The sequence below is a fragment of the Montipora capricornis genome, chromosome 8 (assembly GCF_036669925.1).
Source record: "Montipora capricornis isolate CH-2021 chromosome 8, ASM3666992v2, whole genome shotgun sequence".
Lineage (NCBI taxonomy): Eukaryota > Metazoa > Cnidaria > Anthozoa > Scleractinia > Acroporidae > Montipora > Montipora capricornis.
In genome coordinates, this window is record NC_090890.1 from 5,960,014 (window position 1) to 5,975,013 (window position 15,000).

The 15,000-nt window shown below is 39.8% G+C and overlaps 2 protein-coding genes across 4 annotated transcripts in view; one reads left to right on the plus strand and one right to left on the minus strand.

Moving 5' to 3' along the window:
- LOC138060557 (methyltransferase-like protein 22) overlaps positions 1-15,000 on the minus strand; it is a 342,269-nt gene that overhangs the window by 160,878 nt on the left and 166,391 nt on the right. The gene's annotated exons all lie outside the window — the stretch shown is intronic.
- The window catches only part of LOC138060487 (acid-sensing ion channel 2-like), a 13,449-nt gene continuing 2,159 nt past the window's right edge, over positions 3,711-15,000 (plus strand). The window contains exons 1-7 of the mRNA XM_068906281.1: positions 3,711-3,756; positions 3,862-4,016; positions 5,829-6,766; positions 8,590-8,740; positions 11,674-11,736; positions 12,098-12,254; positions 12,888-12,979. Coding sequence (XP_068762382.1) covers positions 3,722-3,756; positions 3,862-4,016; positions 5,829-6,766; positions 8,590-8,740; positions 11,674-11,736; positions 12,098-12,254; positions 12,888-12,979 — 1,591 coding nt within the window. The 5' untranslated portion in view covers positions 3,711-3,721. The remainder of the gene's footprint in view (positions 3,757-3,861; positions 4,017-5,828; positions 6,767-8,589; positions 8,741-11,673; positions 11,737-12,097; positions 12,255-12,887; positions 12,980-15,000) is intronic.

Here is a 15,000-nt window from a genome sequence, read left to right on the forward strand (position 1 = left end):
GTAATGCGCCAGTGCGAAAGATGGCCTGGTGACCGTGGCGAAAGAACAACGGAAAATCGGAGTCTCAGGCAGGATTCGAACCTACGAGCTCCGTAACACCGGTCGAAATTCCTCTATCCATTGAGATACCACAACTCCTATCAAGCGAAGTCGTTTATCTTGGTCCTAAAACGGTTTCTAGTGGTGTCCCATCCCTCTCACGGGCACATTTATATCTTACGATCTATGGCTGCATTTGAGAATTTGTAGGCGCATGACTTTGAAGCCCACAGACCAGCGGTACAGATAAACGACCTCTCTTCCCAGGCGTTTTAGTAGCTCAATGGGTAGAGCATCCGACAAAGTGTTCCTATGGCCTTGGTAGGGTCCCCAGCACAGTCACAAATTAGTCTATTTTTAGAATAACCGTTCTCCCGAAAATTATCTGAAAAAACATGGCAGAAGCAGTCACTCGTGACATGGCTTAATCGCATTGATTAAAGTGGCAGCTCTTTGATTTTTTTCGAGGGTAAAGTGTATCTAAAAATAAGTCCATTTGTGATTGTACTGGAGCAAGATCACAGAGTGGTAGAGAAACACTCTTGTCTTAGCACTCTTGCAAAGAGTTTCCTGGTTTCCAGTAATGCGTATTGAAATTAAATATAAAGTCGCACGATGCCATTGAAATTAAACAGGCTACAACAGTTGTCCACCTCCATGGCCTGCGCATTGAGGAGCAGAGCCACGTACTGATCGATAACTGCATAAGAAACTACACAAAAAAAGCTAACCCATCTCCATGAGCAACATTCCAGGAAATACCATGGAAAGTCTAAGTGCCTTGTTTATGAGATACTACAAATTAGGAAAAATTATAGAAACCGACTAACGAAACTGAAATAGACCCCATTAATTCCAGCAGAACTGTTTTCCTTGGTAATTTCACATTGTCATTTCCTTATCTAATGTTACCAATTTTTTAATCAATTTTCATTTAAAAATGGAGACATGTCACCTTAAAAACGTGATGTTTTCACGCAACTGTTTTTCTAAAATTTCTTCTACCATTCTAAAAGAAAGATTAAGGTAATGATATCATGAAGTTTCGATGACTTCAAGTCATCATCATGAAACGTAAAAAAAAAATAACTTGAGTGGAAGTTTATAATAATAATGGTAATCGAACTTAATGGGCTGAGTGCAATTTGGTCTGAAATCATGTGTGCCATTTCAAAATGGAACGAGCGCGCAGCGGGAGTTCGATTTGAAATCACAAATGATTTCAGACCACAATTGCACGACACGAAGTTCAACTGTCACTTTATTACATCTATTTAGAAATCACACAATTATTTAATCGCTCAAATGCAGGATTTCAGTCAGTACTGTACCAATATTTATTGATCCAGTTGGGAACAAAAGTTGCAAAATTCACCGCACAATGGCTTTCTTTGCCTTTCATATTCCTGCAATTTGATTGGTTACCTTAAACAAGCCTTGAAATCGGATTGAACTGAATAGAGTGTAATGTGAAGTGCCCGATTTCTATCCCATATGAACCATGTGAGCGTTAGCCCTACTGATGGAAATGGGCCCATACAAGGACAGAGAAAAACTCTGACCAGGGTGGGAATTGAACCCACGATCTTCGGGTTAGATCTCCGCCGCTCTACCGACTGAGCTACAAGGTCAGACGGGAGCAGGCCGTGGGAACTGAATATGTTAAAGTCACGGCAATGAACATGTACAAGTACAAGGAAAGGTTACGTTTATACAAACGTTGGCCATGTAGATCTCCTTGTAGCTCAGTCGGTAGAGCGGCGGAGATCTAACCCGAAGGTCGTGGGTTCAATTCCCACCCTGGTCAGAGTTTTTCTCTGTCCTTGTGTGGGCCCATTTCCATCAGTATAGGGTTCATATGGGATAGAAATCGAGCACTTCACATTACAATCTATTCAGTTAACTCTGTTTAAAATATAAGTGCTACACGGCCAACGTTTGTATAAACGTAACCTTTCCTTGAACTCTGATTGGTTGTTTTGTTTTAGTGTTTCTTTCTCATTGGCTGGGGGAATTGGTGCGAGTTAGAGCAAAAAATAGTGCGATTCGTGAATAGTTCGCACTGCTGAGAGCCAATCAGATTCCAAGGATTACCAGTGATTTCTAAATGGTGCAAGAAAATTAGAAAGTGTGGGTGTGGAGAGGTATAAATAAATTGGGCAAAGTAATTGACCCGCATAAATGGAAGCACAAAAATAAAGAAAAACAATGAACGATGTGTCTCAATTTGAAAAAGCTTGGCTACGCAAGACCAACTATTCTAGTTCAACGGAAACCGCCTTTTCGAAATGAACAGATCGATGAAGTGGCAATGGGGTCCCCACTAAGTCCAATCATGATAAGAGCGTTTATGCCTGCAATCGAGAGGAAATTCGCCCGTGATAATGTTGATGAAACACACCTTCTATTAACCGTTTTCAGTGTACCGGGTTGGATTTTAAAGGAAAGCGAAGGCAGAGCCCTGCAACCTTTCCCACGATAAAATAGTGAAAGTTAGGTTACAACCGAAGACTCGAGATTCGACGAAAGGCTTGCGTATATAAGACAAAAAAATACAAGTGTTTTGGAAATTAGAATTCCTCCGTACACCACTCAAAAGCTGACAAGTGAAAAGAAACAAGTTTTGTACAGATAATCCATGCTCCGATTTGAGAACACACCCGACTCCGAGATGTTACGAATGTCTTCACGTCGCTAGTCGCTAAGAAATAATGCAAGTTATAAAATAATATGTTCCTTGAAAATGAAAAGTGCTTTAAAACTGACAAATAAGCTGTGAAACTTGTTTTCATTTAATATCGGAAACAGGCATGTGGACTGAAACAGCAACTTACCACAGACTACAATGTCAATCGAATTTCGGAAGTTCATTAATTCGTTTTCCATCAAACTGTAATGTTTCAATTTTTCCCAGCCCTGTTCCAAGCTTATAAATAATTCAGTAACTCTCTTTTTTTTTATATAAAAAGTTAATTAAACTTCCTTACTCTTTCAGAGAAAAATAAAAGTTATTATCATGCAAGGTAAACACTGGATATTGCATTTTTGTTTGAACTGAGGACAACAGTCGCATATGGTGGCCACCTTTCTTTCCTCTTAACAATGCATGCGAAAAGTGTGAAAAGAGTTTTAAAAGGTCGATGACGAAAACAGTAATAAGACTCTCATTCTCACTGAAATGATTAAATCTCTTTGATTTAAATCAGTCTCTCCCGATCCAAACAAATTTACTACCACAAGTTTATTTGTTGGTGGCTTGCGTCGCATTTATGGCCAAATTAAAAAAAATCGTTTCACGGTTTACGACCCAAATGAAGGATCTTGCCTGTTTTCATCTCATTAATATCAACGGAACAGATCGGTAGCAAACCTTCTCTCTTTTATTAAAGAATGGAATACCCTGAATTTTGGTAAAATAATAATCAAAAAAGAAAAAAATTGATAGAGAATGCGCAAGATCTTAATGAGGTTGCTAAAATTTTTAATGCACGCTGGAGTTTGATTTGTTTGTACAAAGTGATCTTCCTTTAGAAAATAGATCAAGGTCATGAGTTCAAGCGACCGAATTGCTATTGAGGCAACACTCAGGGATATTGTTATTTGGTCTCATCTTAATAATTGAAAAATATGAAATATTTAGTGTTTTTTTCTTAACATCAGAGACGCTGATCCTTCTATTAATATGAGGACAGGAAGAATGTCTGCTCGCGTTAGCAGGTCTGTATGAAACGTGACCAGAATTGGAAATATCCCCCAGTCTTTTCCGGCTGCAAGCACAGCCTGCCTTATTTATATCGAAGTGTGTTCGTATGTCTTTTGCAGTCGGGCACCTGCAGCAAATATGACCGACGACAAACGAGAAAGAACTGTCAGTTTTATACAGGCAGTGGCTGGTTGTACAAATGAGAAACCAGCAGATCTTTCATCAAGGAACGAGCAAAGTTTATCGTCAAGTCATAAAGACAATCCAAACGAAGGTGGGATGTAACTAGTAAGCCAAGGGGTATCAATAACAAACATGATATACTGTACTGATCAATTACTCAACGTTCAATAACGTTTTAGTTTGGTCAAAGGGAGTAGAGGTTCCTAAAACCCCATTTAGTGTAGAGTGTTATCTTTGCATTAGTTTGCAAATTATGGAAATATAAGATATAAGGAAATATATTTGATGTCTCGTGCAGGTGGAGAAACCGTAACTTTCTCTCAATGCCAGCAGTGCTGTGCGAATAATTAATTATCAACTACATGAAACAGTTTAATTTTGATCAGATTATTTGATACATTGCAGTGTCAAGTGATAAGCATGTTCTTTTAATGCTGAAGGAAACCGTCGGTACAGATAAAAAAGTAAATATTGTTATATCATGGCAATCAGTTCTCGCTGACGAAGCCGGAACGATATCGACGGATACAAGCAAATAAATTATAGTGTTAAAATCGGAACCAAGAGGCTCGCATAAAAGGCAAATCTGAAAGCAGCCCAGTCCAAAACTACTAAATGGTAAGTTAAACCCGGCTTTAACTCTTTCGTTTCGGTGTGACACCAGAACTAGTGTTCAACAGACTTCCTCGGTATAGCCTTTCCAACCGACTGATGTCCAGTTTGAGACGACCCCCAAAACACATTACCTTCCTGACCAATTTGCCCACTGATTACGTGCGGACTTTGCAGCACCCGACTAAATCCACTCAAGAGCAAGAAAATGAAATCAAGAAGCTTATAAGAACCAATACCGGCTGAAAGAAAAGCTCTAGCAATAGCGTCATCATCGAACGGTTTGCTGTCAATTTCCGGCACTACTTAAGATGGTAAGAACTTTATCGATTTTATTTCGGTAAACGCACACACAAGAAAATATTTTAAAAAACAGGACTTTTATAACTGTTTTTGCGGTGCATGAAGCATCTAACTAGTGGTTGTATATCTAAATTTAAGTTTTTCCTTGTGAAAATCATTAAAGTGTGCACGTATATACTGTACATTGTAAAAACAAATATAAATCGACTACTTTGGCTTTATGTTTTATTCCGGAATCTGATATTTCCGAAACAAACTTGATAAATGAATTTTTTCGAGAAATAACTTTTCGGTGGAAATCAGAAAAATCCTTACCAAATTGGTGAAGATAGATCCGCTTTGAGTAGGTGTACTCATCAGCTGACTCGTCAAGCTTATGACCACATGAACGTAATTTGCATTCTGATAGAAGCGATATTTAACCACCAACTCGAAATTCACGCACCCGTAAAATTCTGTGACCTTTGTGTTTGCAAAAAAACGTTTATCGCCTGTAATCCAGACAGTTTGGTTTCATTTTGAGTCAACACAGTAGATCTCTACCAATAGCACCCTTTTTTTGGTCCATCGTTTCCTTGCCTGTTTCAAACCCGCCAGTTTAAACACTGGACAAAAGCCACCATATTTTGCGCCTACAGCTGCAAACTTATGCTCAGTGTATGCTATGCAGCATCTCAGATCCTTTTCTTTAGCTTTCGTTGTAGTCAACATTTGAATTATTTGTTTCAAAAAAATTCCATGCACTTCTGGCCCCAGTTGTTCCAGGGGTGGATAGCGCTATGCACCGGATAAATAGTGGATAATGATTAATCCAGTGGATAGCGCTACGACTGGGGCCTGGGCAGAACCTTTTGAAGTCACGCAATGCTGGTGGAAAGTCTCGCAGCGTGATTAACGTCCCTCCATTTAATATTACCCAGCGTGTCATTGAAGTTCACTCTTTTGCTCGCGACTAGTCGATAATTCTTTAGTTTTCTTTCTTTTGCAGAGAATGCATTTGGTATGCCAACAGAAACTTCTTCCATCGGCGCTAATTTTGAGCACGATCATGGCGTATGTGAGGCCAACGAGAAGATCCCAACCTGGAAAGACTTTTCTAACTATGTCACCCTACATGGTTTTCACTACATCTTTGAAGGGAGGAGACTCTCCTGGGCACGTGCTACATGGCTTTTCCTTTTAATAATCTGTACAGGTTACGTCGTTTATTCTCTGTGCTGTAGTATCATAAAATACTTTGACTACCCCATCGCTACGGTCTTGCGCATTGAGTACCCTGTAGATAACATGCCCTTTCCGGCTGTCACTTTGTGTCCGTTGACAACAATAACAAACTCCAAGGCCTCCATGAAAGATGATCATCCATCGTTTAACAAGCTAGGGCTCAATATTGACGCCTGTAAGGCTACAGCGGCTGTCAGGGCGGGAAGGCCGTGTGGCGAAGCGTTGTTGTGCTGTTGCGCCAACATTGTTACCAGTATAAGAGGGGTCGTAGACAACTGTACGGAAGAGTACAGAAACGAACTCACCGAAGCATTAAAAGCTAGCGATTTTTCATTTAACAACCGAGACTTTTTCAGGGCGTTTGGACCTAACATGAATAAAATGATCATACCAAGGACTTGTGAATTTGGATCTTTGGACAAAAGGTGCTCACACAACGACTTCGTGCCAGTTTTTACAGATGACGGAATATGCTACTCATTCAACTCAGAACCTGGCGAAAAGATGTTAAACGTTTCCTATGGGGACATTACAGGTGGTTTGTTTTTAATGCTTGATCTTATGGTCGATGACCATTTGTATGGTCTCATATCCGACGGAGTTAGGATTCTTGTGCATAATCAAGGAGAATACGTCAATCCTTGGAACGGCATCCTGGTAGCTCCTGGAACGCATGCGCAGATCAGTGTTACGAGAAATGTGGTAAGTGACTTTGAACTTAATAGCTCAATCTCGACCCCAGAGCTCTTCTCTTGACATAGAGCTTCCCAGAGCCTTGGGTCGATTCGAGGCTCTGGTGACAAGAATATCTAATGGCTGCAAGGCACAAGGTAACTTACAGCTCTCACAGATGTGTTAGGGACTTACTTTGTAGCTTACCTTGTATCTTGAATTTCTTGGCCTAACTCCTACTGGCGTTCTAGGATTGTATTTCCATAACTAACTTGTCGGTGAAATGTTTCAGTTTTTTTTTTCAAGTTATTTACCTTAGGTGTGCTTTTACTTTTGTTGTGTTACGTTATTGTGTTGGTCTTGTCTCGCCGCCATGATTAGCTTCGTAGCTATTTGCGGGACAAGCTAATAATTGTAAACATTGTTTTATCGAAAATAATTGTTGTTGTTCGATTTAGTATCGCGTTTACGACAGGCTGCTACTACTTGTAATAAAAAGCGTGACAATTCTCTTAAAGCGGTTTTCAGTTGAGTGTCGTAAAACAAATACCAGAGTAATCACTTCGACCAATCACAGCAGGTGCAAATAGCGCAATGAACCAATCCAATTTCGCAGCAATTCCGAGTAACTTTCCGCTAAAAGCGCGGGAAAAATAGCGCGAGTAAGTCGCGATTGGTTTTGGTTTTCCTTCTCACTGGTTGATAAACTGACGCGAGATTCTTAAACCAATCACTAAGTGTAGCAATCGCAATTGCGTAATTATTTTCGACCGTCGTTGCTCTATCCTAACATGACTGTTCCTTCCGATATCTTGAGATAACAAACAATAAATGACTTAACATCACACGGGTTTCTTCCATTTTTGGCAAAACGCAAATTTCAGTCTGGCTTTCCGTTTGCCGTATCGCGATCAGTGCTTATTATAATCTCTGTAAGATCTGTAATGTCACATGAGATTTCTGTGGACATAATATATGGAACGGCATTGGTGTCAAAATCATGATTAAGGTCGCATTTTGTTGTAACGCGCATTCACAGCTTCCGAATATTCAGTGCGAACTGATTGGTTGAATGTTTCATTGCTAAGTACCATATTTGGAAACCCCTCGCTCTTGTTGTTCCAAATATGGTACTTAGCAAATCGAATATTCAGAAGCTTGTTTCCAAGCACACAAGGGGCCGTTACACGTTTCAACCCTTATGGGTTTCTGGTTGTACTGATCTTGCATTTTACGCAATGCTTTTGCATTTAACGTTGCATCAGTTGCATTTTCATTGTATTGTGAATTGATAGTAAGAATTTATTTTTATGATAGTTCTATAGTTCAACTACCAATCGGTTCCTAAGAGCATATTAAGAAGACTACTAAAATACTACAATGACGTCAATTTTACTGACTAATCAGAATGTTCTGGCTGCTATTTTCCTCTGCACTGTTCAAATAGTTTACTTTCGATTCCTTATCCATATAGACCGAATGCATAAATGACTGCCAAAAAAATATTCTTTTGTTTATGTGCTAATTAGACTCACTAGCCTCGCTCTCAAGCAACATTTCTTTTGTAGTTTGTACATGCAAACGAGGCTAGTGAGTCTAATTAGCACATAAACAAAAGAATATTTTTTTGGCCGCCATTTATGGTCTATGTTGTGCTTCTAATTTTTTCTTTGTTTAAAAATTTTCAAACCAGTTCGATTTTGATTTTTCTTTGTCTAATATTTATCATCAATTCAGAACCTGGAACAAAGGAAAATAAATATTGATCTTGTTTAAAAAAACCTTGAGCCAGGAAAAAAATTGAGCCGCACCACACTTGATAATTCTTTTTTTTTTCAATTCTGTTTTTAAAGTACCGCAACAAGATGGCGCCTTACGAGACAAACTGTGATGACTCCAAACGGCTGGCAAGTTTTCAAACCTACACATCTGAGGGCTGCTTTTATGAATGTATATCAAATATGACGTTTGAGGCGTGCAAATGTAGGGCAATCGGTGTATCAGGTAAGAGTTTACTGACCTCTTAGGCCGGTGATTTAAACAAAGTGTAGCTAGCTTAAATGTAGATCTCTTTAGAGATGAGTTTCTCGGGGTGGATAAGATCTTTTCGTTGTCCCTGCTCAAAAGCCTCATACACTCCAGGGATACGCTTTGTGTGATGTCTAAAAACGCTTGTGGTGCCTAAGGCCATACAATCAAAAAACAGCAGAAAAAAGCAAGGTGATTTTATCGGGTGCTTACATCTAGAGACGTTTCATAAAGTTATTTATTTTAAATCAGATCCCTCCGTTTGATTTCCGTTTGTGAATGCCGAAGAAAGCTGAGACACTTTCCCATGGTGCCTCGGGAAAGTATAAATGCACACGAGCAAGCTTTCATTGACAAGTTCTGACTTGGCAAATTTTACTTGCTGGTGTGTAAAGAAGAACTTGTCAATTTTTTCCTTGACAAGTGCATTCGTTCAAAAGCTAGCATGCTAGCTTTTGAACAAGTGCACTTGTCAAGGGAAAAATTGACACATTGCAGAACTTGCTCGTCTGTACGGGTCGACAAGGAAAACTTGTCAAGAAAATTGAGAAATTGCGGGCGCACAGCGGTCTTGTTCTTGTGATGACTCACTGTAATGGTGTAATGGCGCCCCGTGGTTTATTTTTGTCGTCCGCTGTGTAATTGTATTGCTGGCTACAGTGAAAACTTGTCAAAGAAAACTTGTTAATTCGTTCACACCAGCAAATAAGACTTGCAAAGGCAAACCTCGTCAAAGAAAACTTGTCGTTCATACACATGAGCATATGAACAATGTCAATGACACTTGTCAAGGAGAAATTGCTTGTGTGTAACCGGCTTAACGCAATGTAATCAGCTTGGTCTATGGTTTATGGAGTATTAGTTAGTTGTCTTGGCAGGAGCACCCAATTTTTGCGGGTCGCGCGTCGCGTGTCGTGTGTAAATCTCGCGGGTACATCATGATTGAAAGGGGAACGAGAATACTAAATTTAGGTCTTTCGATTAACAAGCTTGGAAAATCTAGGATTAGCTTCTTATACAAAGCAAAGTAAAAACACAAACGTTCTTTCTACAGCTAAATTAGGGAGTGAGCACTACGTTATGGGACTAAAGAATTGATCGATTAATGAGAAAAACAATCTAGGTGCACGTGCGATGTGGAAAACTTAGTTTTGAATTCATTTTACCCGTGACATTCTGCCACCGTGACAACAATTCATTCATTTTCGTGATGGTGTTTAACCCTGGTTAGAGCAACTCGACCCAAGTATACACAACATGCATTCACATGACCTGAGGCGACATCGACTTACTAGATCAAAAGAAAATACTAGCTTAATATGGTTGAGTAATATGGTTACAGTGTAAGCAGATTACACCACAAGGAGAAAGGTATAAAATTGTCTCTTGGGAACCAAAGTTAATCTCAGCTATAATGGGCATATTTTCCCGCGCCTTCTAATCCAGTTACATAATTTTTTTAAAAAACATTCATTGGTTCAACGTGCTGTGTGCACTTAATAATACAGTTGGTGAAAAATGTAACTTACTTAACCGTTTACATTTGCTCTTGATGATTGCGACTGCGAGCGTTTGTAGGATATGGGTTGGCTAGCTCTAGCTGGATGAAGACCTAGCAATTTCGCTTGCCCTAGAAATTTGTCTTCTTGGAAACACCAGACGGGATCATACGGCATATAAGCTCATACCTGGTATTTGTAAGTGCTACTATGATCTTCACATTTTGAAAGTGTGTTTGCTTTGCACATGACTGGAGAAATGTTGAGCTATATTTTTTATCCAACGCATATTTGTTTCGAGTGTAAGTTTTGGATTTCACGGTCCGCCATTACTCACATTCAATAATGACCGATTGGACTGTAAGGGACAGTTTGTCGTCCCGCGCTCCCCACCGTACCCCCGTTGTTGGGGATCAAGTGATCTCAATGCCATGAGCTCGTCGCTTCGTTTGCGTTGAACGTTTGTGCGTTGAAGACTTGTTTGTTTGTTTGCCTTTTGACCTGTTTCATCGCTATCGATGTTGAGCATAAGATGAAAGATGCCCCAAAGTTTTTAATCGCTTGTTTGTATCTGTAGCTTTATCTGTAATTCAGTTTTTTTTCGAATCGCAAGCCTTTATTATTTTTTAGTTTCAGCTGTACTGCCCGCAACGACGAGTAACAGATTAAATTTTCAGTGCCAAATATTTGTCTGTGGTTTTGTTTTACATCGACTTCAGATCAAAGGAAAACTGACGGCCATTTACTCACTTTTACGGATACCGCGGCCATTTTGAAATCCATTGTTTCAATAGCTGTTATGGGATTTTTAGGGGGCAAATGCATACTAATTTGCCCCCTTAGATCCCATAATAGCTATTTGAAACAATGAATTTCAAAATACCCGCCGTATCCGTAAAATGGTTTATAAAGCTTATTATTTAGGCAAAATATGAGTTGCCGAAACTCCCGTGCTGCATATTCATTTAGCCGGGTACACACGCATTGCAATTGCCCTTTTCCGAGTTGCTACATGCCTCAGTTTCAAAGCGAGTCCTAGTGCACAACCATTCAAATGGAAATGAGTTGTGTATTCTTTTGCAAATCAAACTTATTTTCCCTTTCAATAGTTGAGCACCAAGACTCACCTCCAAACTGAGACACACGGTAACTCGGAAATGATCCAGCTCTCTCAAGATCCAGCTCTCTCAAGATTTTAAAAAGGAAAATTCCGGTAAAAATAAACAGGTGTCATTTTGCAATCATGGAGTAAAACTTAGGTCACTCAGTGCTTAGAATAACTTGATTTTGGTCATGGTAGCACATTACTGGATCAATTCAAACGCGACTAGAAACGCATGCTCAATAAACGATACAATAGAATGAACTATGTTTTCTTTAGTGGTTGATCTTAGTTGTTTGTATTATCAGGTAATTCTGATGATCGAGTTTGTTTCCGACAAGACGATGAGTGTGTTTACCAAGTTATAACTGGTAAGGTATTCATGGAGTAGATTACAATTTCGCTTGACCTTTCAGTTAACGTTAAAATATATTACTTCAAAAAGTCTATTGGAGATCAACAATATTTGTATAGTTTCGTTAGCAATCGGTACATTGGAGGGCTTTTGTGTTTCTTAATGTGTAAGTATTGACAAAAAGCTTGAACCCCCCCCCCCCCCCCTTAAAACTCGGTATGGATTCCACCTTTGTCTTAAAATTAAATTTATGCCTTATCCTTTGTGTTACCAGGAATTCTATATGCGAGCTGAATCTGAATCTGAATGTTTGGAGTTCAACCTAGCTGAACATATTATCATTGTAAACCAACACCATGCAATTTTTATTGTTTCAGATTTGTTCGACGGTGTCCTTGATAACACGTGTGTCTGTCCTATGGCTTGTGATGTTGTCAGCTATGAGACCACGGTTTCAACCGCATCTTTTCCTAACCCTTCCATGATAAAAATCTTGAGAAACAGTGGATACAACAAAACAAAAGATTACTTCAGGTACGTTACCGCTGACCGGTCGGCTCAGAAGGAAGAGCATCGGACTACACTCACGGGACATTTTGAATTCGATCCCAGGCGGGCCAACCCTCAGGTTCTTCAAAGAGGGGAAGACAATTCAGATCTACAAATGGTTATACTTTACATTCGTCTGGGATAGGGACGAAGCGAGGGAGCAAAATAAAGATAAACTTTCGGTTGTTCCTCAGTCGTTCGGGACGACAGCACTGAATTCAATAGGATGTTAAAGAGTAACCGAAATCTATTGCCACTGTGTTTAACCCAGCTTAGTACTAACTTACCTCTGAATAATCGTGTGAACACGTGAATCACACAAGTTTTTTAGCAAGTTGCTTCTCCTAAACTGCGCGGAAAAGTGATTCCAATGCTCTACATGTCACGAAAACATGTCGTGCAAACAAAGTCTGATACAGAATTTGCAGCAGTGCAATAAGTGAGGACTGGTGTTTGCACTAATAATTGCAATCTGTTAAAAAATATCCCGTGGTGCCGTGAAAAACGGCCCTTCCAAGCAAAATCGGCCGTCAAAACTTGCCCGGAGACTTGCGAACGAGAGTGCGTCATTCATTCTTTTTGTTTTGGTTTATTTATTGTTTTTTTTTCGCTGTTCAGGGAAAATTTGGTTTATCTTCAAATTGGCTACAAGTCCTTCAGCTACAATCACCATCGACAAAAGGCGCAGTACGACAGTGGGGCTTTACTTGGTGAGTGTAGTAACATTACGTGGCAGCGGGAAAAAAAACTCTGTCCATCGCTAGCGAAAGGCACTCAAGGGACGCTAAAGGAGATGCGAGACCGCGAGACCAACCCTCGCGATCTCGACGCTTACGCGCGGCTGACGTGTACATCTCGCGCTTGCCAAGCTTTCTCGTATGCTGAACACTCACTGATCAAGGAACTCATATAAGGCTGGATTAATCTTAAAAGTATGCGAAATTAAGATAGTCGTACGTGGTAAACTTTTTTTCAGTTTTAGTCGAGCTAACGACTAAAAGTGCACCTAAACTCAAATATTTTTAGTCTACAATATCGATCTCCCCACCGAAAGCAAACACGTTTCACGATTCTTACCTCAAAATTTGGGTGATGTAAAGGCTGATCCAAAGATTACTTGCCATTGGTTTGCAACCCTGACCCCAAACAATAGCTAAAACAATAGAAAGAATGACATATCATTGTTTCCTGCAAGGATTGCGAACCGATGGCGAGTAATCTTTGGATCAGCTGCTACACTATCTGCCGGGCAAGATGTGCAAGGTTATCAAAACTAGCAGTAAATTGGCCCCACGACCGAGCTGTGAGAGGCATGGGGCCATTCTCGATTCTACGTAACAAGCTGCTTTGCAGTTCGAAATTTTGTTTTAAAATAGGAATGCGAAGCAGTTTGTGAGGTAAAATCGAGAATAGATCCATCCCTCTCACATTATGGTCGCGGGTCCAAATTACAGCTAGTTCTGCCAAGTTTACGTAGCTCTCGCGGCACAGAAAAGAGAAAATCCTGGGTAACAATGGTAACATATGTTGCTTTGAATGTGGAGATTCTATTAGGAACAAAAAATTATTTGATGTTATGTGCACTTTAAATTTAATGTCTAGTTCATCTTGCTTGATACCGGGCGAAGACGAAGGGAGAATTGAAAAGGAAATCAAGGTCTCCTGCAGGAGTCGAACATGTAACCGGTTGTTGAAACGATGATCATTGCCATTTGTAATTGTCTTTTCGAATTCGTCCATTGCCAAGCATCTTACAGTGACCTCTCTTACTGGTACTTTACACCACCATCATCAATAGGCCACTTTCAAAAATACCATAATACTCTTCGTTTGTCCTGCAATATTTTGCATAAGGATTGTTTTTATTTTCTCTTGGGACCGTTGTAAGTCTCAAGAGAAACTGGAAACAACGCTTATGCAAATTTTTGGAGCGCAAACAAAGAGTATTATGGTATTTTTGAAAGTGACCTGTGGATGATTTGCCACATTTAATCGTGTGACTTGGTCGAGCCCGCTGACAAGTGGGACACTTTTTGAAGTAAATGGGTGAAGTATCCGACCAGGTGTTCGGAGGTCGTTGGATTGGGGGTCGTGTCGTACCTCATTAAACGGGCTTCATGATTGGCCAAAAGAACAATAGAACGAACAAAGATAACAATGGATTTAGCACAGAAAACAATAGGAAGTACAACACTATACAGCCAATGAAATATGATGTTCAACAAGAGCTACGTCCCTACCCTGGGTAGGATTGACTGTTGTTTCCTTTTCAGTTGTCTCCGCTAGCAAGAAACTATACTAAAGCATTTCATAGTGCTCACGGCTACATTATTCTATCACTACCAACAGTTGCTTCAGTTGTTATCGTTCACTTTCTCGTTTTCTTCCCGGGAGGCCACTATTCTTTCAAGGTGCACCGACAATAATTATTTCCTAGGCATTTCAATCTCTGTCAGCCATTTGCCTTCTAGATTGCTTTAATTTTTCTGCGATTGCGCTGATGACACGGAAGTTCTTCATTTGTGGACTTGGCATATTTTGGCATTGCTCACATACTCACCCATGAAGTAGATTCGCATTCTTACACAGTGCAAATCAATTGGACGGCAATTTTCAGAAATTCACTTGGACTGCAAGAACAGATGATTCACAGCTTGCAACGTTCAAATGGAAAGCTATAACAACTATAGTGGATTGTGACAAAAATTCAGTCAAATTATTTTTCGGTTTT